This window comes from Bombyx mandarina, chromosome 23 (genome assembly GCF_030267445.1).
Source record: "Bombyx mandarina strain Sakado chromosome 23, ASM3026744v2".
In the NCBI taxonomy this organism is placed as follows: domain Eukaryota; kingdom Metazoa; phylum Arthropoda; class Insecta; order Lepidoptera; family Bombycidae; genus Bombyx; species Bombyx mandarina.
In genome coordinates this window covers 17,675,507-17,703,404 of record NC_143229.1, presented here as the reverse complement: position 1 = coordinate 17,703,404, position 27,898 = coordinate 17,675,507, and the positions used below count along the sequence as shown (strand labels likewise).

The 27,898-nt window shown below is 36.8% G+C and overlaps 1 protein-coding gene across 3 annotated transcripts; it reads right to left on the bottom strand.

The window, feature by feature from the left end:
• LOC114244155 (putative fatty acyl-CoA reductase CG8306) lies at positions 1-27,717 on the bottom strand. 3 transcript variants are annotated; one of them, XM_089737247.1, is made up of 12 exons: positions 27,582-27,717; positions 14,290-14,520; positions 13,326-13,577; positions 12,617-12,762; positions 11,629-11,738; positions 10,132-10,215; positions 8,463-8,571; positions 6,438-6,554; positions 5,062-5,181; positions 2,207-2,366; positions 1,008-1,105; positions 1-178 (listed from the first exon to the last, which is right to left on the bottom strand). In XM_089737247.1, exons 2-12 carry the CDS (start codon positions 14,485-14,487, stop codon positions 40-42), a joined length of 1,533 nt encoding a protein of 510 aa, XP_089593373.1. In that variant the 5' UTR covers positions 14,488-14,520; positions 27,582-27,717; the 3' UTR covers positions 1-39. The 3 variants fall into 3 exon arrangements, with proteins under 3 accessions (XP_089593373.1, XP_089593375.1, XP_089593374.1); XM_089737249.1 differs by lacking the exon at positions 27,582-27,717 and adding an exon at positions 14,892-14,949; XM_089737248.1 differs by lacking the exon at positions 27,582-27,717 and adding an exon at positions 14,664-14,927.
• Positions 27,718-27,898: the final 181 nt, after the last annotated feature.

Below are 27,898 nucleotides of genomic sequence, written 5' to 3'. Positions count from 1 at the left end.
CCAAACATTCAACTTTTATTAATGTAGCCTAAAAATAATTCACAAGCAACTGTACAAAAAATAGATAATGGGAGCGATCCAGATCGATCCTAACATCGTGAGCCCTGACACGCACGAAAACAAATACCAAACTAAAGTCAGAACCGAAATCTGCCACAGAATATGGAACATCATTAATCTGAAACAAAAAATAATTATTATAAACCACAATTTTGTTTGGTGGTAGGACGTCCGAGTCTGTTGTCTTGAGTCCGCGCGGGTAGGTACCGCCACCCCGTCTAATTCTGTCGTGAAACAGTAATGCGTTTCGGTTTGAAGGCCAGCCGTTGTAACTATACTTGAGACTTTAGAACTTAAAGCAAAAGGTGGGTGGCGCATTCACGTTGTAGATGTCTATGGGCTCCAGTAACTACTTAACACCAGGTGGGCCGTGAGCTCGTCCAACCATATAAGGATTTTTTTTAAAGTGAGCATTCGCATTCACTCCGAAGCAGCCACGAGCGCCGGTAACCCGTTTAACAATCCAGCATCATTAACATCTGCCTATTTATCTATCCATTTATAAAAACTAGTGGTCCCGCAGTAGTCGAAATTCGAATATAATTAATTGAAATTATAAGTATGAACATTATTATGGTTATATTGTCAAAAACTACTTCTATAATCCCAGATTTCGCCAAGACTACACTATAGACAAATAATATTAAAGATAAACAATATTAACCTATTCTCAATTTGACCACAGAGTTTAAGCATTAACTAAAGTTTGACAATAAACAAAGAGTATATATACAAATGTGTGTGTGTCAAATACACGACAGTGTGTGTAATGTTTTCTTTATTGATTTAATGTATCTTTTATGCATTATTTTTAAAAAATATTAGCATTGCGCACTCCTTCTGTATGTTCTCTATAAGTGTGGGAAATTTCATACTCCTCCGTCCGCGCAATTTTAGTAAAAAGGGATACAAGTTTTTGTTTCATGTATTAATATATAGATACTCACATAGTATCCTTGTTCCTGGCGGCTTTGAGATTACCCTCCTTTTCGTTGTTCAGATACCTTCTCACGCCGAGGTGGAGGTTCATAAAGTATTCTTCCCACTAGAACAAAAAAAATATATAAAAAAGAATGAATCTCAAAAATCTGTAACTACTAAAGTGTTAACAAGTGTTGCCAATTATTTTGCATAACTTTTTTTAGGATACAACATGTTCTTTTTATGACTCATGGCAACATTTTTTTAAAATTGATTATTGCTTAAATGGGTGGACGAGCTCACTATGAGATCTAAGTCTCACTAATTACAGTACAACGGCTGCCCCACCCTTCAAACCGAAACGCATTACTGCTTCACGTCAGAAATAGGCAGGACGATAGTACCTACCGGCGCGGACTCACAAGAGGTCCTACCACCAGTAATAATTTTGGGCTTTGTGTAGAGGCTTGGGAGGCGATTTGTAATTTCATCTAGGAGGACTCTTAGACACCGACTGAGCTCTCGCTATAGTGGTTTGTAAGTAGGCGAAAAAATGGGGGCGCTAAAAAATAATTTATTCTCAAAGTTGGCAATAGACAAAATAAGTTTAGGAACCTCTGGTCTATACGAATGCACTGTCTGAACATCGTGACTTTTTGGCGGGAACGCGAAGAATGAAGCTGTGTGATTTGTTTTATTTTGTCTATTTAGTGTTTCTTCAGGTTTAAATGCATAATAACGGTGGTTTATTAACTGTTTAATATATTATGTGAAAGTGCACAAATGTGGCAAAATGAAACAAAGCCGCTGGAGGTAACTTCTCGGGATCCTACAAAAAGTCCACTGAAAAAGTATCAATAAATGACCACCATTTTACTGAGATTATATTTCATCCCATATCATCTCTTCTCATTTCATTTAATTTCACTCATTTTTCATAAAAATAAGAATATACTTGACTATACTTGACTATACTTGAGACCTTAGAACTATATCTCAAGGTGTGTGGCGCATTTACGTTGTAGATGTCTATGGGCTCCAGTAACCACTTAACACCAGGTGGGCTATGAGCTCGTCCACACATATATGCAATAAAAAAAAAAAAAAAAAAAGAATAAAAACTAAATTAAGACATGACTTAAAGGTCTTAGTTACCAGGACATAAAATCTCTTAAAAAAAAAGTCTGAACATCTCATAATTTTGCCACAACGACTTAAAACTCACATATAACTTCGATATGTCTATAAAGAATGTTTGCGCGTCCGTCTTGTTCAATTCCTTAGCGAGCTGCTGAGTGTTCGTGTTGTGGAACTTCCACTCGCTGAATATAAACTTTTCTAAGCGATTCAAGGAATTCCAGACGTTTTTGTGTAAGCGTATTAATCTGTAACAAAAATATAAAAAAAAAATTATTTATTGTTTTGCCAACCCTAGAACAGGGTATTTGGGTAAAATATTGTAATTCGTCTTTTCGCATTAAAAGTGTACAATTTCTAAAAATATTCGAAATTGAGTTAATATGCGGAATCATTTAGTATCACCAGTAATGTTTCTCGTAAATACTGTCAAAAGAGCGTAGTTTAGTTTTTAGTTTCTTTTTTTTTTAAATACCTATGTTTTGACTACTATTATCAAAATTAATACATGGTTTTATCTTACTTTTAAAAACAGATAATGTAGCTGGTAAAAAAAAAAAAAAATATGTTACAAAGATGATTTAATATTAAAAATATCACATGTTAAACCTTTAAAACACTCTCCTGTAAAATTTAGTAAGTTTTGAGATTATACAGTTTTAATGCGAGAAGACTATATGTGAAAATTACATTAAGAGACTTTTTATTGCCTACATGGTATCGAATTGTGACCGGACGTCACAACGCACTGACCCTCCCGTGACAATTGCTTAGTCGACAGGACGCCCCCTTAGAGATATGAGGTGTCCAAATCAAATCAATTTTTTTTTATTACTTGTTGAACGTCAAAAAGAACTATCGCCAATTCACAAAACTAGCCTCCCTCCTGAGAAGAACTGGCAAGAAACTCAGCGGGCATGTATTTTTTTTAAATACTAGTTTTTTTTTTTTAAATATTCGTTATTACATTCATTATAACGTAACAATTATTGTACTATTGAAATGCCCGGAGCGAGCAACTCATTCCCACTTTGTGCAATCTATACTAATATATAAATCTACAGTGGTTTTTACAGATGTTCCGTTATAGCTACTGAACCGTGCATCCGATTGACTTGAAACTTGGTATCCATGTAGAAAATACATGTACTTAATGGATAGGCTAATATTTATATGAGTGTTGGACTCCCTAATAATAGAATTTTAACAGAAATAAGAATTTTGTCTGCCCCGTGAAGCATTGTATATACCTAGTCAGGTCATAAGTATTGTCACACAATAAAAACTTTTCTTTTAGAATGCTGGCCACAAAAAAGTTTATTGAATTCGAATTTCGAATTGTTCATGAAAATAAATATAGTATACATTTAGAATTTTACTCATTTTTAAATATGGAGTGGACGCTTAAAGAACACCGTGTTGCAGTTATTGCGTTGCATCGTTGCGGTTACGCGCCAATTCAAATTTTTAACATACTGAAAAATTTTAATATAACCAAAAGATTCGTTTATCGTACCATCAAACGATACAATGAAGACTCTAGTGTAGATGACAGGTCAAGAAGTGGTCGCCCTCGGTCTGTTAGGATTCCAGCAGTGATAAAAGCTGTAAAGGCGCGAATTCAAAGAAATCCCAAACGTAAGCAGAAACTGTTGACCCTTCAGATGGGGTTAAGCAGAACCACGGTGAAAAGGGTGTTAAATGAAGACTTAGGGCTTCGGGCATATCGAAGAAAAACAGGAAATCGTTTGAATGCTCGTCTAATGGACCTGAGACTGAAGAGATGCCGCGCTTTGTTGAAGCGGTACGCGGGAAAAAAATATCGGGAAATTCTTTTTTCGGATGAAAAATTTATTATCGTAGAAGAGAGCTACAACAAACAAAATGATAAGGTGTACGCACACAGTAGTGAAGAAGCGAGCAACCGTATTCCGCGTGTCCAACGAGGTCATTTTCCATCCTCGCTCATGGTATGGTTGGGAGTTTCTTATTGGGGCTTAACAGAGGTACATTTTTGTGAGAAAGGTGTAAAAACGAATGCAGTTGTGTATCAAAATACAGTCCTGACGAACCTTGTGGAACCTGTTTCTCATACCATGTTCAATAACAGGCACTGGGTATTCCAACAAGATTCGGCGCCAGCTCATAGAGCGAAGAGCACACAAGACTGGCTGGCGGCGCGTGAAATCGACTTCATCCGGCACGAAGACTGGCCCTCCTCCAGTCCAGATTTGAATCCGTTAGATTACAAGATATGGCAATACTTGGAGGAAAAGGCGTGCTCAAAGCCTCATCCCAATTTGGAGTCACTCAAGACATTCTTGATTAAGGCAGCCGCCGATATTGACATGGACCTCGTTCGTGCTGCGATAGACGACTGGCCGCGCAGATTGAAGGCCTGTATTCAAAATCACGGAGGTCATTTTGAATAAACTTTAGTGTCATAAGAATCTATGTTTTGTTAAGTTCATTTTGGTATATGAATGGTTACATAATGAATAAACTTGTTTCAATTATTTTACAATAAACATGTGACAGAATTTATGACCTGACTAGGTATTATTATTAAGAACACAAGTATTAGTTTTTGTCTAACATAAATTATTGCATAATTTTTTTTAGATAAAATATTAAGCAATACTGATACACTTTATCAGGGCCGGTGGGAGCCAAAATTTTCTCCCGGACAACCGCTCTTTTCAGCGCCTCCTATTCGAAAATATAATTATGATAATTGAACAATTACAGTATGTATAATAGTCGCACAATATAAAATTAGAAAAAAAAAACTGTTTGGCCCGAGGTCAAATTTTCATCTGCAATGTGGCCTATTAAAATATTTGCCCACCCCTGTTCTAAATAATCATTGACTTTGTAGTAAGCTTTGCACAGACTCCACCCTAGACCGCACAGCCATTAGTGGTTATGACGATGGTTACTCACATGGGCCTGCCTCCGGTCACCCTCAGCATCATGTCGAGGAGGAGCGCCGGGAAGAAATGGACAAATATGGCCGACAGACGAAACAGCCACAGGGAGGGGACGAATTTTAAATGAGGGTACCTGAAAAAAAGTCGATTTATTCATTATGCAATGGCATCAGCACTACATTTTACTGGTGGCAGAACCTCTTGCGAGTCCGCGCGGGTAGGTACCACCACCCTGTCTATTTCTGCCGTGAAGTAGTAATGCGTTTCGGTTTGAAGGGTAGGGCAGCTGTTGTAACTGTACTAAGAGTAGAATCGTCTCAAACTTTTTCGTCTGTGTATTGCATGTCGCGTGACGGTAGGCCGCGGAGTAGGGATAAAGTGAAAGGCGCTCGTCAGAGCAGCCAAGGCCAATATGGCGGCGCCTATCGTTCGCAGCAGCTGACCGTGTACTGTATAGACTATTACTCATTTGTGCTCCACGCTATTTTGTTTGTTTTTGTCAGTGTTTAATGTAAATGTTGTTTGTCAGAACTAAATGTTTATAATGTGAAAAAATGTTTCACTTTTACCGTGGTTGCATAAAACCACACAATCCTATTTCTTTTATTGATCAGTATGCTTAGTGAGAGTTTTTTCTGCGTCGTTTGCTCTGAGTTACATGTCTCTGAGTGAAACTTTTTGTCGCTTACGCGGTAGTGAAATTATGGATATGAAGCATTTTTTTTTCGTTTTAAAATTTTTCATTATATTTTTTGCCTACCCACTGCTAGTAACCTCGATGAGGTAATGCCAGCTTCAGAGAAGTGTAAGCGAACTCCCGGGACCAACCTGAGAGACTTTACTGTCACTAACCCTGGCAACAAATTAGGACTTGTATGATTTTATTTTTTTATTTTCTATGTTTAGTTACACAACAATTAAATGCCTTAACTTTAACAACATATCAGTTTAGGGGCATCAGCTACAAGATGTCGTAGATAGTTTCCATCCAAAAAATCCCTAGAATTATCAAGAACATTCCTCACAAGTCGAGTAATTTTTATGCTTTTACACCATTTGACAATAGATGGCGTTGTACTTCACGACCTTTCTCGGTTTTGTTAGCTCTTTTGATATTCGTTTCTACTATTCGACGATAGATGGAGTTGCTCTTAACGGGGTAACAGTATTAGTAAAGTCGAGCGGGCTTAAAAGAAGAAAAAAAAACCTCCCATAATTCTATTAGCGATCCGTTGGTAGATTCTGCAAAGTACTGCTCTTGCTAGGGCTAGTGTTAGCAACACTCCGATTTAAGCCCCGTGAGCTCACCTACACGTTAGGGCGAAGCTCAAACAGCCTCTCAAGGCTGTCAGCATAGGTAGGATAAAAAAAAGGACCATGAGTGCTTACCAGACGGCGCTTTTCAGTGGATACTTATGCAGCATTCCATTGATCGAAGACTCTATCATCGACCAACTAAACGGCTTCTGAGTTGATGACGAACAGTGGTAGACCGTAAGGCCGGACCTGCAATGGAAAATGTATGTCTGATTTGGTGGTGCGGTAGTTAACGGGCCTGGCTGTTGCGAGGGTCGCGGGTTCGATTCTCGCATCGGGTCAAAATTCGTGTCTTGAACAGGTTTGTTTGTTCTTTAGGTGTTTATCTCTACTAATATTATAAAGAGGAAAGATTTGTTTGTTTGTTTTTATTGAATAGGCTCCGAAACTACTGAACCGATTTTAAAAATTATTTCACTTTTTGGAAGCTACGCTATCCTTAGTGACATAGGCTATTTTTTTTTTAAATTAGAGATCCTTACTAAAACTCCAATGATGTAACGCAAGGTGTAAAAAAATTTCCTAAAATATTCTTTACATCGCGTGCCCAGCGAAAACTATTGATGATAGAATAAAATAATGTATTACGTCTTTGTAGAACACATTATTATTTACAAAAAGTGTAGCGACAGCATATGTCTGACTATTATAGTTATGCCACAATAAGTGTTCATTTATTTAAAAAAAATAAAACAACGTCAAATATCGTTTACAGGGTAGCTTTTTTATAATTGTGGGTTTACTGGTGGCCCGGAGGTCTTTCCAGTTTCACAAGGACAGGTGGGCGAGCAAGGGCTCAGACAAAGCAAGGGCTCAGCCAGTACAAGGAAGCTCTGACTCAATAAGCTCAATGGCTTTTGTTTTTATGTATGTCCATTTTACGAAAACTAGAGCTGATATAATAATAAAAAAATAGATAAAAACAAATATTATTTAAATGAAAATAAAAGTTTTAATAAAGAAAAAAAAGCTCAAATTATCTTTATAATTTTCTATTTTTAGAGATCTGACGCAAATATAAGGGTTAATGTGTGTGTATTATAATTTTTTGTTTTGAAATTTTTGTTAAAGACCCGAGCGAAACCGGAGCGGGCCGCTAGTTATCTACATACGTATGTATATAGAATTGGGATCGTCTATACTAATATTATAAAGAGGAAAGATTTGTTTGTTTGTTTGTTTCGAATAGGCTCCGAAACTACTGGACCGATTTGAAAAATTCTTTTTCCATTAGAAGCCGACATTGTCCCTGATGAACATAGGCTACTTTTTTTTAATTTTTTTTTATTTATTTTTTTTGTTTCATGTTTGTTTTAATGTTTCCGAAGCGAAGCGAGGGCGGGTCGCTAGTGGTATATAAAATAAAATTATTCCACTGTTGCAGTTTTACACTTCTTGTCTAAAATCTTCTCTAATATAATAATTAAAAATTCATTGACACCTTTTTAAGCTTTCCTCATTTAACCGTCTCCGCCATCTTCCTTTTCTCTGTCATTCTGTCTGTCATCATCTTTTCCTTCTCTTACCGTTTTCTCTCACTCACATCTTAACGCTCCGTTCCACACACTTTTCATACACCTTATTCCATTCTTACGAAACCTACATATATTATATATATTTAAACGTATATAAGTATGTTTGTTAGTCTCTGGTGTACATAACAGAGGAAATCCTAAATTGGGGCCGGATGATCTGCGTGATGTATCTACAGTTATTTATTATACAATAGCTGACACCGCAGACGTTGTAGTGCCTCAATCGATAATTAAAAGACCTAAATTTTTGTATAAAATAAACTTAAAACAATCAAAAGTAATCCGTCCGACGAGGGACATATCAAAGGAAAAACAAAATTGTTCTGGACTTCTACAAATAATTCAAGACCAATTTTAGCCAAATCGGTCCAGCCGTTCTCGAGTTTTAGCGAGACTAATGAACAGCAATTCATTTATATATATATATATATATATATATATATATAGATAGATAGATAGATAGATGGATATGTGAGCGGCACCAAACAGTTTGACCACTGGTGGGTAGCGCTAGCGTCGCGCGTGCTCACAGTGGAGTCCGCCTTCGCTCAGGAGCGCTCACCGTGCGCTGGCGGCGTGCCATCCGGCGACCAGCAACTGGTTCACGACCACGTCCACCGGGATGTAGTCGGCGATGTTCTCTTTCGCCAGCGGCAACCTTCGCACGACACCTGAAAACAAAGGTACGGTATCTCTTTAGACTTTGGGTGGACGAGCTCATTGTCCACCTGGTGTTGAGTGGTTACCAGAGCCCATAGACATGTACAACGTAAATGTCGCCACACACCTCGATAAGAGTTCTAAAATCTCGGTATAGTTTTAACGGCTGCCCCACCCTTCAAGCCGAAACGCATTACTGCTTCACGGCAGAAATAGGCAGGGAAGTGAAACTTCTTTAGGCGCGTCGAGAATAAAATTTAACTCGCGACAGATTCGTTACAGCTAGAGAGAACAGATACAATTTAGGAAGAGCGAGAGTGAGACAATAGACACAGCGTCTCGCGAACCATTCGACCGTGGAGAGAGGGAGAAATGTACTAGTTTATATGAAATTCGATAGATGTCGCTGAACTAAATAAGCTAGGTCGTTATTTAGTTCAGCGACATCTATCGGATTTCATATAAACTAGTACATTGCAAAGCAGTTTAATTTCTAAACAATTTACAGAAACCGGTATTTTAAAGAAAAGTAGTATGATAAATTATCACTAAAAATATTCATATGTAAGCTTGTAGACTGTATGTTGTGTACGTGGCCATAGAGTAAGATTATAAATAAGAATGACATTGGCACTAACACACTCAGATAGAAAATTTGATGTTGACCGTGAAGTGATTTATGAAATATTGGAAGTAAAAAACCTTTAATTGTCGATTTTTCTATTTTTAGGTGAATAGATTTACAATGTGTAAATGTTTTTGAGTGTTTAATTTTATAATAACAATAAAATTTTCTATTTTTAGATAAATCAAATTTGCGTTATTTACTCCAGTATCATCTAACATATTACATATCATTTCCTTTTTTTTTTTTTTAAATTTATGACCTGGTAACTAAGACCTTTAAGTCATGTCTTATTTTACTTTATTTTCTTAATTTTATGAAAAATGATAATATGGAGTGAAATGAAATGAAGATGATTAATTTGAGACATTAATCAACTGGGATGAAATTTAATGAATTTTGAGATGATATGGGATGAAATATAATCGCAGTAAAATGGTGGTCATTTACTGAGATTTTTTCAGTGGACTTTTTGGAGGAACCCGAGAAGTTACGTCCAGCAGCTTTGTTTCATTTTCCCACATTTGTGCACTTTCACAGATATTAAACAGTTAATAAACCACCATTATTACACATTTAAACCTGAAGAAACACTAAATAGACAAAATAAAACAAATCACACAACTTCACTCCTCGCGTTCCCGCCAAAAAGTCTCATATCATTTCTACTTATGTAAAACCAAAGAACTCATTCGGTAATTGTCGAATACCGGCAACAACTTAATTCTAAGCTAATGTCATTTCTTGAGGTACGTTGAAGTTTCATTTCTTTCACATTCATCAAGTAGTACCAGTTTTAAAAGCCCATCGACATCAGCAACTAAAATACCACCACCTACCTTAAGACATGTGCCCCACCCTTCAAGCCGAAACGCATTACTGCTTCACGACAGAAATAGTCGGGCAGATGGTAGCTGTGTGTGCTCACAATATGATAGCTGTTTACCTTTCGAAGCTCCCATCAGGAATCCTTGAGGTCCCACCTTGGAGCACGTCCAGCCCGGCACCGGCTCCTTCCACGAGGCGACGACTGAAGACAACACCAAGTGCTCATCATAAACTCACTCAAATCAAAGGCATTTATTTCCCTTCTTCCCAAAGGTCATCTGTTCTGCTAGATATAAAAAAATTGCTGTCCTTGTCTATGTATGTATGGGTCAATACCCTTGATAGCTACCGAGGATTTCAAACAGCTTTCAAAGTTTTCGAGAGCTTTTAAAATCGCACCTTTAAAACTGAAGTGACCTAATCCAAAATTCTTGTTTTTTTTTGTGAACGAAGAAAATGTTTTTTTTTATTGCTTAGATGGGTGGACGAGCTCACAGCCCACCTGGTGTTAAGTGGTTACTGGAGCCCATAGACATCCACAATGTAAATGCGCCACCCACCTTGAGATACAAGTTCTAAGGTCTCAAGTAAAGTAACGACGGCTGCCCCACCCTTCAAACCGAAACGCATTACTGCTTCACGGCAGAAATAGGCAGCGTGGTGGTACCCACCCGCGCGGACTCACAAGAGGTCCTACCACCAGTAATTGAAGAATTGTAGTTTTTTAATTTCGATTTTAATACTTTAAGCCTTAAAAGCGCATATCTTAAAGTTTCAAGTAAGCGCCTGATTAAAAGAGTCAGTAAGTGTACTTTGTCCTATTTTAGACTAATACATAAATTTAATTTTTAATTTAAAAAAAATATATTTATGTAAGACGTTCATAGTGTAAAACTAATTTCCTTAAAATTTTTAGTGAAGCCACTCCAATTCTAATGGTGCAAAATCAACTGTGAACTTCTTCTACCCACACAATTCAATTAAAAAAAGTATTAATGCTTCACATACTTCACAAAAAGCACATTACATGGGAATAACCAGAAATTTACTGCTTATTTTTTATTTATACATAATAGGTATAAAAAATACATACAATCATAGTTGAGGTTGGCTTCTAGTCTCATATAACGTGGTTTCACACAACATGAAACTTAGAATGTATCTACTGTGTTGTAGGAAGGTTATCTGTACCTGCCACCTTCATGGGCTAAGACTATGAGACAGAGCACCTCAGACAGGAAGGCAGAAAACCAGCTAAACGTTAACAAAGGTTACTATGAAGCTATCTTCTTCTTCTATATTTATAAAAATGAATTGCTGCTCGTTAGTCTCGGTAAAACTCGAGAACGGCTGGACCGATTTGGCTAATTTTAGTCTTGAATTATTTATGGAAGTCCAGAGAAGGTTTAAAAGGTAGATAAATGTGAAAATGCTCGGAATTAGATAAAAATAACAATTTTGTTTTTCCTTTGATGTGCCCCCGTCTGTCGGATTACTTTTGTTAAGTTTATTTTATACAAAAGTTCAGGTCTTTTATTTACCGATTGCGGCACTACGAAGTCTGCCGGGTCGCTAGTTAGTTATACAAATATATAGTTTCAAAATCATTTCTTACTCATTGTTGGCCGGACTATGGTGCAAGGGAATAGCTCAGCACACTTCACCACCTCGTGCTCAGCCAGATGCTTTGTGAACGTGTAGGTGTTCGGATGATCTTTCAATATCCTATGGAGAGGATTTAAGTTGCAAACATTAGTAGTGTTACTCGGTAATGAATTCACACTACCCATACAACACGTAATTGAACACAATTTAAAAATAGCCTGACAGCTTTTTACTGATGGCAGGACCTATTGTGAGCCCGCACGGGTAGGTACTACGACCCTGCCTATTTCTACCGTGAAGCAGTAATGCGTTTCGGTTTGAAGGGTGGGGCAGACATAGTAACTATACTGAGACCTTAAAACTTATATCTCAAGGTGGGTGACGCATTTACGTTGTAAATGTCTATGGGCACCTGTAACCATTTAACACCAGGTGGGCTGTGAACTCGTCCACCCATCTAAGCAATAAAAAAAGCTTCTAAATTTGATTTACATTAAGTACTGCTTTGGTTCAATGTCGAAACCCAGACATCTGAGTAAACACTCTTCAAGTACCACTGAGTTATAAGCTATTTGCCCTTTACATGTAGAACAAGTCTGAACAGCTGTATAACTTAGTCCTACTCTCTCTTCTCTTTCAGAGCAGTGAGAAAAGTATGCAACTGATATTTATTAGCGACAACAACCACTTAACGTCAGATTGGCCGTCTCCTTGTCTACTTATAAACGCAATAAAAAGAATGATATAGGCCATCTCGCACCTAAATCTACCATAATTTTTTTTCCTACCTAAGCTGAGAGCCTTGACAGGCTATTTCAGCGTAACCTGAACTAGTAGGTAAGCTCACGGGGCTCAAACCTGATGACGTTGCTAACACGAACCCTAGCAAGAGCCGTGCTTCGCAGAATCTACCACCGGATCGGAACCGCGACCCACTGAGAAGATCCGGCGAGAAACTCAGCCGACTAAATCTGCCAGTTATTATAATGAATACTCACTTGGGTTCGATTTCGTCTAAAGCTTCATCGCTTAATGTACCGACAAGGGATATAACTTTCTCAACCTCCTCGGGTTCAGGGTATACCTTCTCATGAACTTCCATTAAATAAGAATTGACATAGGCCGATGAAACGTGTATCATCACCTAGAAAAAATGTAAGAAGTTTATAACAGAATAGACAACAGTATTCATTTTCCATAGTAGTCAATCTCATGAGGAGTATATAGCATGCAATAAGATGCAGCTTGGCTATACCTCTGGCATTGCCAATGTCCATGACCAATGTCAAACACTCACCATTAAGTGAGACTATTTGGAAACATTGAGAATAACTAAATTGACATGTGAAAGGCTTTACACATTTTTGCAACTTTACAGGAGATCCATTTAAAATGTAAAATTTGGAAAAAAATACATAACAAAAAAAAACTGCTCCAGATCTTTGAATGCAGTAAACTTAATTAAAGTTCAATTAAAAACATTGAACTATTGATGCTAATACCAAATACAACGCACCTTTAAATACAAAGACAAATGTCACTCACATATTAAGCAGAATTATTTAATTATTTAGTGATTATACCAAATAGCCTTTCACCACTCAATATATAACTGCATATAAATACATGTAAATTCTTAACTCTTAGAGCTTTCCGTCAATAGTTTCTTTAAGTTGTGTTAACGAAATTAATGAACAATGAGTTTACCTTCAAATTCTTAATCTCTTTACACAGCCCCATAACCTGCCTAGTTCCAAGAAGATTAATTCTAACAGTGGGCCTTAAGTTCTCTTGAAAATCTAAAGTTGCCGCCGAATGTATAACCACATTGACGTTCTCGATCAACAGCTGCCGGTCTTGAGGACTTAGACCTAGATTAGCCTCACCAACATCTCCAGAGATCGGGACCAGCTTCTTGAAGATATCCGTTGTGTTCGTTTCTAGAAGCTTCTCAAATACCTAATAACAAATTACTATATCAGTAATTAACAATTTGTATTAGGATCTGATATGTTTAGGTATAAAGATTTTTTATTAAGTACTTTAACATAAGGCAAGTGAGCTCATTACCCAGGGTTTTAAGTCTATACCTAAGCCCAAAGACATTGTGAATTCCATCAGACACCTTGAGATATGAGATTCAAGAACAAGTTGTATGGCATAACAGTTGTACTGAAACACACTGGAAATATAACTGATTTGGGGCAGTCATGATAGTACTCAATTTTGGACTCACAAGTCAACAAGCAGTGATTTATGACCATAAAAATGTCTTACACAAAGCATGCTATTATTTATGTTGATTGGCCAATGAGGTCATGGGTATTTGGTGCCAACCAGACCACCACAGACCACTCGAATTTTTTGGATGGAAGTCACAATATTAATAAAATAACTACCCCACTTTGACATATCTACTCTTGAAAGGCAAGCATGACTAAGCGACAATGCGTGAAGTTTACAGTAGACTAATTTAAAGTTGAAATACCTGAAAATAAAATTTATTTTAACGAATCTAGCTGTAGTAGAATCTAGCTAGTAGCTGTAGGATTGAAATGATTTTAATAGACCTAGAAATATTTTACAAAGTACAAAGCAGTTATTGTCGCTTAGTCATGTTTGCCTTTCAAGCGTCGATATTATTAATAAAAAACTTGATTTAATTTCTCACCAGGTTTTTAGGAAACTCCTCAAGTCGTTGAGATATTTCTTTTCCTTTCTTGGGTCTCATTAATAAGTAAACTTTGCCGACATCAGGAATGCATCTTAATATTTTCTCGATAAGACATAAACCGACAAAGCCGGTTCCGCCGGTTATGAAAAAGTTTTTCCCGCTATAAAAGGCGCGGACTAAGGACTCTTCCGTCATTTTATTGCGTTCTTCAGGTGTATCTTGATTAATCTAATAAATAAAAATGAACAATCACTCACTAATTGATTATAAAATTAATAATCTATTTTTAAATGGGAAATACAACATTCATTCGCTAATTGATTATAAGTTTAATAATCTATTATTACATAGGAAATACAACAGCTCAGTACCTTCCCTCTATTCGTCAACTGTCTTTCTTTTTTGTTTTTTGTTTAGAGTCGAGGATTTTTTTGAAAATAAAACTTAATTTTCGCAATAAAAAACAATAAAGACAATTTTACAAACTATATGAACAAAAATCTTCAAACATCAATGATTATGGTCGACTTTCGATCAAACACTAAAACTAATAAGACAAGTACATTTATATAATTTTAATAATTTATTTGATTACCTACCGGTGATTTAATTTTGTGTTTTGGTATTTTGTACCTACCGGTTGTTTTGAGATATTTTGACAGCTGGACAAGTTTGACAATGACAGCTAATAGATTGTGTGATTTAATGCAAAGGGCGTTAGAGCATAATAGTAAACATACAATTTTAATTAAATCAATATAGTTGTTAAAGCCCTTAATTTACAATGTATTAAAAAGTCCTAATTAACTTTGAATTTTTGCAGTTATAGCCTATATTATTTCGACTTCATTATATCGATAACTATAGGCGTGAAACTTAAATATAAACAAAACAGTTGATAACTGAAAACTTCTATACCTACTTGTCACGGAGAACCTGATCGCGATCTCGCTTATATCTTTCCGCCCGCAACCTTGCCCGCATGGACAACATATCGCGTGGGTGGAGATCCGTACACGTGGGATCAAAGATGGTATATATAACCTATATTTATTCCCAGGATTAAAACTTTTTGTAGTTTAAGTAGTTCGGTTTTCGGCTCACTTGATATAAAGTGATTGCCAGAATCCATAGAATAGTTGTTCTTTCACTACCCCTTCAAATCGTAACGAATGCGCGACTAGTAAAAAAGAGAAAAATATACCAACCTATTCTGGCTAACAATTTAATCTACTTCAGCCTAAGTTACCATACTAAAATTCACCAGTCGTTTCCAGGGTTTAGTCATGAAAATGTAACAAAGTTCGTGTTATTGTGTCGCTTTATGAAAACGTTAATATTGAAATGACGATAACTTCTTTGCATACACGATTTTAACGAAACAAAGCCTGCGAGATATGCGCAAAAAAAAACATCCACAGAGAAAGGAATTCAAAAATCCTCTCATTTTAGTTCTATTACTGTTCTTTACTGTTCTTTAGTTACCTCCTTTTTTAATACTTTTGTTTCAATGTAAATCGGGATTTTAATCTGTTTAATGTAGGTATGTATTAATTATGTGACAAAAATATTTCCCAGCGACTGTCACTCTTTGGGGGATTATGCTGAACACAAAAATAATAAATTAAGTATTATTTTATGTTCGATTTAAATGTAGAAATTGTGTAATGAAAATCTTACTTTAAAAAAACCATTAACCTACAAAACACAAGACTTATTTACATTTTACATAAAATTGACTAACACATCAAGCAAGCTATTATGCAACATGCATGAGCTCACTTCATACTTCACACGTCCAAAGCATGTTTATTTCCCTTCAAGACAGTCGTAGGGCTGCCATTTTTTTTATTGCTTATATTGGTGGACGAGCTCACAGCCCACCTGGTATTCAATGGTTACTGGAGCCCATAGACATCTACAACGTAAATGCGCCACCTACCTTGAGATATAAGTTCTAAGGTCTCAGTATAGTCACAACGGCTGCCTCCCCTTCAAACCGAAACGTATTACTGTTTCACGGCAAAAATAGGCAGCGCGGTAGTACCTACCCGCGCAGACTCACAAAAGATCCTACGACCAGTAAGAACTACAAATATTTATGGTGGTAAGGTTTTGTGGGTTCGCACGGTTCTATCGCTCCGTTCTACCGCGAAGTGTCCAGCGTTCTGGTCTGAAGGGCGTTAAAACTGTTAGGCAATAATTATAATTAAGACTTAAAACTCAGATCTTTATCTTGTGACTTAATGGCTTCCGGAAACCTTAAATTGACACGTCTAGTCCAGTGATTGTTAACCGCGGTACCTACTGACAAAATAACTTTATATTTGTCTGCAATCACATTTTGATGTCATTAAAGTGTGTCAAGACAAATAAAAAGGTTGAGAATCACTGTTCTAGTGTTCCGTATCATAAAAATAAACCTAATTTGATTATTTACGGGTTACTAGTTCGATTAAAGACGAAGTTTTTCCGTAAAACCTGACTTAAAATATCCACAGGGCGATTGTATACCTAGCTCCTAAAATCCAAGTGGATTATTTACACACACGTTCGGTCTTTTTTCACCCATTGACGGGCAATAACCCTGTTATATATCGCTATAGGTGTAATAAAAAATCAAACCCTCAAAATTATAAAATTGCGTAATTACTGGTGGTAGGACCTCTTGAGTCCGCGCGGGTAGGTACGCCCTGAATATTTTCTGCCGTAAAGCATTTTTTTAAAACTATAGTCAAATACATATTAATTATGAACCAGCAGTGTGCTTAGTGCGAGTTTTTTAACGTTTTCGATCGCGTAAAAGTTAACCAAATTTTTTTTTTGTTTGTTTATTGCTTAGATGTGTGGATGAGCTGACAGCCCTGGTGTTAAGTGGTTACTGGAGCCCATAGACATCTACAATTTATTTATTTACATCTAAAATTTGTATGCAGTTGGAACAGCGCACCTAGCGGCAAACGTAGGTAAACGTTCCTACTATAAAAATTTAAGTTAACTTTTACGCTATCGTGAACGTTAAAAACTCGCACTAAGCACAGACAATCGGTAATTATACGGTAATTTAACTTTTAGATGTTCGTTTTGCACTTCAACATTGTACATAGGCACACGACGCACGTTGAATTGTTTATTTATCAATTATCGAGTCGCGATTAACGAAGTTATAACCATGAAAATCCGGTTCAATTATAAACAGCCGTCATTTTGTACATTAAATATTATGACGTAGTTCAAAATATTAGACGGAATTTAGTATTTATTTGTTTTTTTTCTTTTTTTTTGTACCTAGTTGATGTTAAATAGCTTTTTACGATGCCATTGTGTCAGTGTCTAGAATATAAATATATTTATTTAATATACGTAAATACTACATTAAAAATGAAGCGAAATTAAATTACGTTTATTTAATAGTCTTCGATCAATAAGAAATAGTAATCTGATGGATCCACCTGGAGACATGAGTTTTTTTCATTTCCTACCTATGCTGATAGCCTTGCGAGAATATTTCAGCTGCACCCTGTCATGTGGGTGAGCTCACGGGGCTCAAACCGGGAGTGTTGCTAGCCCTAGCCCTAGCAAGAGCAGTGCTTCGCAGAATCTACCGCCGGATCGGAAACGCGACCCACTGAGAAGATCCGACGAGACCTCTCGAGGTCACTAGAATAGGACAAAAGCCCACCACGGCGGTGGTGACCCACACGGCGTCCAAAGGGTTAAGCGATTTTAGTATGTATTCCCTTCGGTATTTGCGATTTTTCGAATCAAAACCGCTTTTACTGTTTTTGTTGTCATTATATTATTACTCCGAATACTTTACAGTTTCCGTGCTTCACGGATGAGTAAGTAGTAAGTTAATTTTTTTTCCTGCCTATGCTGATAGCCTTGAGAGGCTATATCAGCTTTATACTAGCTTATAGGTGAGCTCACGTAGCTGAACCTGAGGTGTTTCTAACACTAGCGCGACCCACCGAGAAGGTACGGCGAGAAACTCAGTGGACTGTGTCTATGGGTTAATTTACTCGCCGAGCCCTTCGTCGCAAGCGACGGGTTCGGTGAGTACGGTGACCGGTGCTTCCTAAAAGCACCGTTAACGAATCGGGAGGATCCTTGACAGTCACTTAATACAATATTAGTAAGAACGGTTCTAATTAGACGACTCCTTTCTTTCATCTACAGTTTAATTGGAAACTATTTGTAGATTTGTTCCGAATTAACGAAATCATATTCAAATGAAACTACGTAAAAAAAAAACCCGTCATAGAATGTGAAGTATGAGATCATTGACCGCGAATGGAAGTCCGTTAGTAACTGTTCATCACTTTCTAACAAGGCATTTTACTGATGCATTGAATTTTTGTGATCTATTCCGAAGTACTTAAGGGTACTTAGATTTTAGAAAAGTATTAAATCTGTGCAATAAAACTTTCTATAAATTCAATGATTATCTAGAAGATTGCACAAAGCGGTAATGAGTTGCTCGCTCCGGGCATTTCAATATTGCAATAATTGTTACGTTATAATGCCTCTTGTAAAATTAATATTTAAAAAAAATCTAAAAAAAAAAAAAACTATTATTAAAAAAAAATACATGCCCGCTGAGTTTCTTGTCAGTTCTTCTCAGGACGGAGGCTAGTTTTTGTGAATTGGCGGTAGTTCTTTTTGACGTTCAACAACATTCATGTTGAATAACAAAAAATTATTTGATTTGATTTGATCGGCACGCAGAAATTATTAAATTAGTAGCAGGGGGTGGCCTGTTTAGGCTACTTGTTGATGCCCACGAGCTACAATCACTGCTTGCGATCCAAGACCATCGGTCGACGAATTTTTTTTTTTTTTAGTGCTTAGATGTGTGGACGAGCTCACAGCCCACCTGGTGTTAAGTGGTTACTGGAGCCCATAGATATTTACAACGTAAATGCGCCACGCATCTTGAGATACAAGTTCTAAGGTCTCAGTACAGTTACAACGGCTGCCCCGCCCTGCAAACCGAAACGCATTACTGCTTCACGGCTGAAATAGGCAGGGAGGTGGTACCTACCCGTGCGGACTCACAAGAGGTCCTACCACCAGTAAAAAATAAAAAATAATGAGTCAGCTTTGCAACATAATAAAAGCGATTAGAACTTGATTCGCCATTTCTTGCGAGTTTCTTAATATGTAGGTATAGTAATATACTTACACTTAAGTTTTTTTGGATCCAGGGTCATCGTAGCAAGAATTCGGTAGCAGATGTGAAACATTGATATTATTTTGTATAGGTACTCGTATAGGATGCATAGAAGGATAGTTTACGACAGAAAATTCATGTAGGATAATGAAAAATAAAATATTAAGAAACAGTCGCTTGCTAATGGCGACGCATCGTCCACTTTACACACTACTACATAAAGACTACATATGTATAATGTATTATTTTATTGACATCAAAATAAAGTTTAGCCTAGTAAAGCTATAGCACAAACTGAGTTGCTCTATATAGAGAAGCAACATTTAAAGCTATTGCTTCATCCGTTTTGTTAATAAGGTAAAGTTCGATGAGCAAACTTATCTATGATTAGTCTGTGCGAACTGATATATGTCAGAATATAATGTTAATTTGAAAAGTATAAAATACTATTGAACTACTAAATTGTTTCTAATTATGCACGTCCTAACAGGTTATGGGCCCAGGACGTTTGCAGAAAGTGAAATAGAAATGATTTGAATATAAAATAATATAATATAAAAATGAAAAATACCTAAACCAATACATTCAGATTCTAAATATTCTGAATGGAATAAAATGGACGGAAAAGCCGAATCGGACATATTGTTAGCTGTCAGCCCGAGCGAGTTAATTGCACTGGATGGTTTAGACTCCTCTAAAGCAATATGGGACAAGTTGAAATCTATGTATGAGTCAAGCGGGCCAGCGCGAAAAGCGTCATTACTAAAGAGACTTGTATTAAATCATATGCCAGAAGATGGAGACCTACGAAAACATATTTCTGATTTTTTCGACTGTGTTAAGAAGCTTAAAGAAATCGGATTAATAGTGATAGATGAGTTGCTTGCTATTTTATTACTTTATAGTTTACCGGATTCGTTCTCAATGTTTCGAACAGCAATGGAATCGCGTGATGATTTACCATCAACTGATGTACTGAAAGTGAAGATTATCGAGGATTATGAAGGTCGGAAGAGTAAGATAATAGACCAGAGGGCTATGTTCGTCAAGCGTACCAATATTAAATCAAATGCCAATCCGAAGAAGAACTTTGAACAGCACACAAATAAAAACATTGAGTGCTATCGTTGCGGTCGTCATGGGCATATGGCGAGAGAGTGCAGAACTAAAAACGTGAGTAAATTTAAACAAAGTTCACATAAAGTAGAATGTAATAGTGATGATGGAGCACAAGACAACTATGTTAGTAAGTACCACCAAAGAGGTGATGATAGCCGAGCAGCGAGCTCCTGTATGGTGTATTGACAGTGGATGTACGGGACATATGTGTAACAACAAACAATTGATTAAAGATTTTACTCGAGTTGATACAGACTTGAATTTGGCTAATGGTAAAACTACAAAAATGAGCGGTTCAGGAAAAGTCAGTATTATGGTAGACACAGGCAGCGAAAAGCGCCATGTTGATATTAAAAAAGTGTTCTACGTGTCGGATCTACGAACCAATTTATTATCAGTTGCGAAGATGACAGATCACGGGTTTGAAGTTCGCTTCAATAAAAATTATGCAATTGTCATAGATGACAATAATAAGGTTCATATGCGAGCGGATCGAGTTGGTAACTTATACCACGTTCGAATGAGCCAAGATGATGTCAATAATGTTGAAATGGTGAAAAAACCTATAGATATGTGGCACGAGCGCCTCGGCCATCTTAACGAGCGTGATTTGAAGGCAATGGCGAAAAATGGCCTTGTCCATGGCTTATCATTGAAGGACAACGAAAAATTGTTAGAGTGTGAAATATGTATAAGTGAAAAACAGACATGCACGCCTTTTTCTAAAGGAAGCGAAGATCGTACAAGTGAACTATTGGAGATCGTGCATACTGATGTGTGCGGACCAATGAGACAACAGTCTATGGGCGGTAAAAAGTATTTTGTCACGTTCATCGACGACAAATCAAGATGGTGTGAAGTATACTTTATTGCTAATAAAAGCGACGTACTTCAAGTTTTCAAAGATTACAAGGCTTACGTGGAAAAATTGACAGGAAAGAAGATCAAAAATCTACAATCCGATAACGGTCGAGAATACATTAACAAAGACTTTGATGATTTCTTGAAGAAAGAAGGAATAAGACGGAGGTTGACGGCACCTTATACGCCTCAGCAGAACGGGATTTCGGAGAGAAAGAACAGGACACTGCTAGAGATGGCCCGTTGTATGATGCGTCAGGCGGGAAGCCCTCCTGTTTTTTCGGCTGAAGCAATTAATACTGCTAATTACATAAGGAACCGATGCCCAACTGCAGCTCTTGATGGTCAAATACCATTTACCCTGTGGAAAGGAAAGAAACCTACCGTAATCTACATGCACGTGTTTGGATCGAAAGCGTATTATAAAAACAAAGGAACGCAGAAGGGAAAATTCGAATCAAGTTCAGAGCTTGGAATATTTATGGGCTATGATACTGAGTCTAAAGCTTACAGAATACATGATCCAAAGACTAGAAGGATCGTCATTTCTCGCGATGTGAAGTTTATGAACGAGACAGCATTCTGTCATGAGTATAAAGAAATACGAAATGACGAAGAAGAGAGTTTTGATAATTCGAAGATAGTCGTTGAATTGAAAGGACATGATCAGAAGAAGGAAGATCGAAAAACAAACCCCATGAGAGGGAGAGGAAGACCAAGGATAGTTCGTACTGGCTTAGTGGGAAGACCGCGCAAAGAGTATAAACCAGCTACTAACAGTACAGAGAGTGAAACTGAATCGGAGTATGAAGTAGATAATGAAGAAACGATAGCTGGAATTGCGATTATGGAACCTAAAACATGGAAAGAAATAGAAAAGACTGATGACGAACCTGAATGGCGAAGGGCTTTAGAAGACGAGTATTTGGCACAATTAAAGAATGTTACATGGGAAATAGTCCCACGACCGAAAAATAGAAAAGTGATTGGTAGCAGATTTGTATTTCAAACAAAGAATACAGGAAGAAAGTACGGCTTGTTGCAAAGGGATGTTCTCAAAGGCCAGGGGAGGATTTTTACGAAACCTCTTCTCCTGTTGTAAGGTCTTCATCTGTGAGACTCATAGCTGCAGTGTCAGCTGAGTTAGGATTAGAGATGCATCAAATGGATGTAGTAACAGCTTACTTGAATGGTACTCTCGAAGAAGATGTATTCATGGAAATACCAGATAAACTATCAGATGTCTTAGAAAGTGTACTAGCAAACCAAAATATTGGATCAAAAAGGAATATTATAAGAGATAAGAATATACTTCATACAGCTAAACGCTGGAACGAAGCATTGAATGAGTGTGAGAATAATGTGTGTTTGTTAAAGAAGTCTTTGTATGGTTTGCGTCAATCAGGATTACAGTGGCATAAAAAGTTAGTAGGAAGGTTGAAGAATATTGGTTTTGAAGCATTACCACAAGAACCTTGTGTGTTTGTTGCGCAAAGGGATGAAAAAATGATGTTAATTGCTATTTATGTAGATGACATTATCCTAGCTACTAATGATGAGGTGTGGTTGCATGATGTTAAGCATCAGTTATCTAATTCCTTTGAAATGAAGGATATGGGAAAAATCAGTACTTGTTTGGGTATCGAATTTTCACGTGATAAGGAGCATAGAGTGTATTTAAAGCAAGGTGCGTATATAGATAAAGTATTAGAGCGTTATGGTATGAGTGATTGTAAACCTATATCAACACCTATGGATGTGAACGTTAAACTAGAAAAACCCAACAGTGTAAACAATGATGTTATGAGTCAGTACCCTTACCAGAACCTTATAGGTGCCCTTATGTATTTGGCTGTATCTACCAGACCGGATATAGCTTATACTGTAAATTATTTAAGCCAATTTAACACTAATTATGATGTACAGCATTGGAAGGCAGCTAAGCGAGTGTTGAGGTATTTGAAAGGTACATCAACTTTCGGCTTAATGTATGAGAGGACAGGTGTACCATTGTTTGGTGTAGTTGATGCAGACTGGGGTGCAAATACGATTGATCGAAGGTCATATTCCGGTTTTGCATTTATTTTAGCAGGTGCCCCAATTACCTGGGAAGCACGAAAACTGCGTACCGTTGCATTATCGAGCACAGAAGCCGAGTACTTGGCGCTTTCTGAAGCAACTAAGGAAGCTATGTATCTCAGAAATGTGGTAAATAATATTGGTGTAAAATGTGGTTGTGTGACATTATTTAATGACAACCAGGGTGCTATGAAGCTTGCACAGAGTAGAAGCTATCATTCTCGCACTAAGCATATTGATGTTAGACACCATTTTGTTCGAGATATGTGTGAACAGAGTGTGATTGATTTGAAATACTTGAGTACAGACAAAATGCCTGCTGATATTTTGACCAAGGGCTTGTGTGGGACGAAGCATTATGAATGCATGAACAATTTAGGAATGATGGAATAATCATAATTGTCTGTGATGTCTGTAGTTAAGAGCTCACGACTTTGAGGGGAGGTGTTAATAAGGTAAAGTTCGATGAGCAAACTTATCTATGATTAGTCTGTGCGAACTGATATATGTCAGAATATAATGTTAATTTGAAAAGTATAAAATACTATTGAACTACTAAATTGTTTCTAATTATGCACGTCCTAACACGTTTTATATGTTTTTTTATAATTCAATATTCAAAAAATGTTTTAATATTTAATTTCTAATGTTCCTTCTTCTAATGTTTCAATATTCAAATTACTATTTATGTCACTTCTATAAAATATTAAACTCTTTTAAGATTTATGTCATGAATCATATAGAGGATAATATATATACAACTACATACTAGGCTGCACTAAAAGTATCGGGAATGGAATATTTCCACTGTTCCTGTCATATTAAAATATTTTTAATTGAAAACTCCTTGGTTTTAAAAATTGAATACCATTTATTTATTTAAAAAAAGATTCTCGGTCTTGTCACGAGGTTTTGTCAAACTTGTTTAGTCGTTGAGAAAATGGAATTGACTCGAGAAAATTCAAGAGCGATGATTTATTATGACTTTCGAAGTGGTTTAACACAAAAACAGTGTGTTGACCGGATGATTTCTGCATTTGGTGATGAAGCCCCATCCAAAACCACAATTTATCGCTGGTTTGCTGAGTTTCAACGTGGACAAAAACGAACTTTAATACTCATATTGGGAAATCGGATAACATCGAATTATAATTTCATTTCTAGATTGGCCCTAACACAGTTCAATGAACTATGATGCAAAAAAAACTAAAAGCGTTAGGAAAATTACCGTATTTATTTAAATGTTTGACATCATCGGAATTAAATTAGGTGTTTTAAGTCTCAAGCTTATAGACATAGACATTAGCGTTGACTGTAGTGTAGACTTAAATTGTAGAATTTCAACATCCCATCGATTTAACTATGTAGTTTGATTCGATTGTGAATAAATTAATGCTCAGAAATAATATTATAATCGTACTGTGAGGCATAGTATTGACGCAAGATGGATAAAATGGCGGCAGGTTACGGGCACCACGTGTGACTCACACATTTCTATTCCCTTAAAAGGGAAGATATATAAAACCTTAATAAGGCCTGCCGTCTTGTATGGATCAGCTTGATGGGCGACTAAAGTGGCGGAGGAAAGACGATTGCATGCAGCAGAGATGCGAATGTTGCGATGGATGTGTGGAGTAACGAGAATGGATAGAATACGGAATGAATATGTTAGACGAAGTCTGAAAGTGGCACCTGTGACAGAGAAGCTGAGAAGTGCGCGTTTGGAATGGTATGGACATGTGATGAGACGAAATGAAAATGAGGTTGGTAAGAGAATGTTAACTATGAATGTGGAACGATATAGAGGAAGAGGTAGACCTAAGAAGAAATGGATTGATTGCGTGAAAGACGATATGTGTAAGAGGGGAGTGAGCGAAGAAATGGTATATGATAGAGGAGTATGGAAGGAGAAAACATGTTGCGCTGACCCTAGCTGACTGGGAGAAGAGTAGGAGAATGTAGATGCAATAATATTATAATATCAGTTGAGATGGTCTACTTGTTTGTTATTATTCCATCGTTTATTTTCTTCTCATTCAATTCAATTATTATTCAAATGAATTATTATTATAAACTAACTGACCCAGCAAACTTCGCAGTGCCTCAATCGATAAGTAAAAGACCTAAGCTTTTGTATAAAATAAACTTATAAACAAACAAAAGGAATCGGTCCGACGGGGAACTCATCAAAGGAAAAACAAATTTGTTAATTTTATTGAATACCATATTCATATTTATCTACCTTTTAAACCTTCCCTGGACTTCCACAAATAATTCAAGACCAAAATTAGCCAAATCGGTCCAGCCGTTCTCGAGTTTTAGCGAGACTAACGAACAGCAATTCATTTTTATATACACAGACTAGATCATATCTAGGATAAGATTAATTTAATATTCAAATTGAACGCTACAGAATAAACAACTTTCCACTTCCTACACAGCGCTATTTCGGTGAGTCTTCCGACAACAAACTTCCTGTATACAGGTGGACACTTTATCACCTTGACCCCTATAAAAAGATGGCGCTCCTTATTTCTATCCTACATAAACGACCCGATGATCTTAATGACAAATGGGATGTCACCTAATGTGCTCCCGTCAGCTGTAATTAGTGTGTTTATGTTGACAGACGAGCTTTGCATGCCAGTATATTTATGTATCTACAGTCGGCATCGCTGCGCCACTTTGAGAAAGCGGCACGACATGAGAACCCTCTTGTCGTGGCCGCTGGAAACTACATACCCGACCCTGTAGACCGAATGGTAAACCGTCTACGTCACCCAAAGCACGTCATCATGGATCCTCCCGATCCATTAACGGTGCTTTTAGGCACTACAAGCACCGGTCACCGTCCTCGTCGAACCCGTCGCTTGCGACGAAGGGCTCGACGAGCGAATTAACCCACAGACACAGCCCACTGAGTTTCTCGCCGGATCTTCTCAGTGGGTCGCGTTTCCGATCCGGCGGTAGATTCTGCGAAGCACTGCTCTTGCTAGGGCTAGTGCTAGCAACTCTCCGGTTTGAGCCCCGTGAGCTCACTTACACACGCTAGGGTAAGCTGAAATAACCGCTCAAGGCTATCAGCATAGGTAGGAAAGGAAAAAAAAGCCAGTATCAACCCTAATGCGTTGAAATTGGGTTGCATAATTCAATAACTAAAGACAGAACCAAGGTGGGCCACTTAGATCCTTTCTTTCAATTGACCATTCCCCCCAATTTAAACATTTCGACATATACCCATTAATTGTTCGAGAATTCGGAACATAGAATATAATATCAATATTTTCTTGATGTCGCATAAAGTTATTTAAAATTGTTTATAATGTGCTGTACCTACCTATTAATATTCTCAGTGTTAGATAATTGAATGCACTGTTTCATTATTTTAATGGATTCGAACGAAAATAAATTAAAAAGGACTGAGAAATATTCTCAAGCCGGTCATCCGATTTGAATTTCGGAACACGTCGAAGTCTCAACATATTATCTAAACAAAGTATTTATAACAGGAAAAGGAACGAACTAAATATCGCCATGTATGTCATTAAACATATTTAGATGCTATTAACAGTATAATATTAATGACAAATTTATGGTCCCACATCATTAAATCGCAACGAAAGCCATTGTATATATACTATATTACCTACTATATTACACTACATAAAATAATTATTTAGAGATAATTTATTTATTTAAATTGAAACTTTAGTTATTTTTACATAAAAAGACATGTCAACGTCAACAACAATATTAAGCAATTGTATTAACTGTACCAATGAAAAAATAATAACATGAGTACATAATTTGGTTATAATTTTATTTCTTATTTTTTATTAAAAATAAAGGCAATCTAAAGAATGAACTTCAAATGTTATATCTTTGGTCACAGTCGTTGCTTTTATTTTCATTCGATTATTTAATAACCTCAAACAAAAATAAATAAATAAATAAAATATTGCTCATAATTTTACGGAAATTAAAACTTATTAAACACTAGGTTAGCTTACCCAAAAATGAATAAACGTTTAGAATAATTAATTTATATTACACTTACATAGGAATGATTCACAGCTTAAATGATTATAAAACACGGTCTGTTATGCCGGCGAACTGGTGATCGACTAAGTTACTTCAGAGTATTTTTTTTATTCTGACACAAATACCTCGTTTGGACTATGGTCCGTCTGTTAGGAGGCATTTACAATGACTCTTAGTTTTATTATATTTTTTTGTTTAAAGCATACGTATTCACGGCCGTGATGACGTGGTCATAAAACTGTTTTGTAATACCAACGCTTTATGCCCTGACAATCGCAGGAATTGGGAGTCGCAAATATTTAAAAACATTTTAAAAATGGGTGGCGGGAAAAT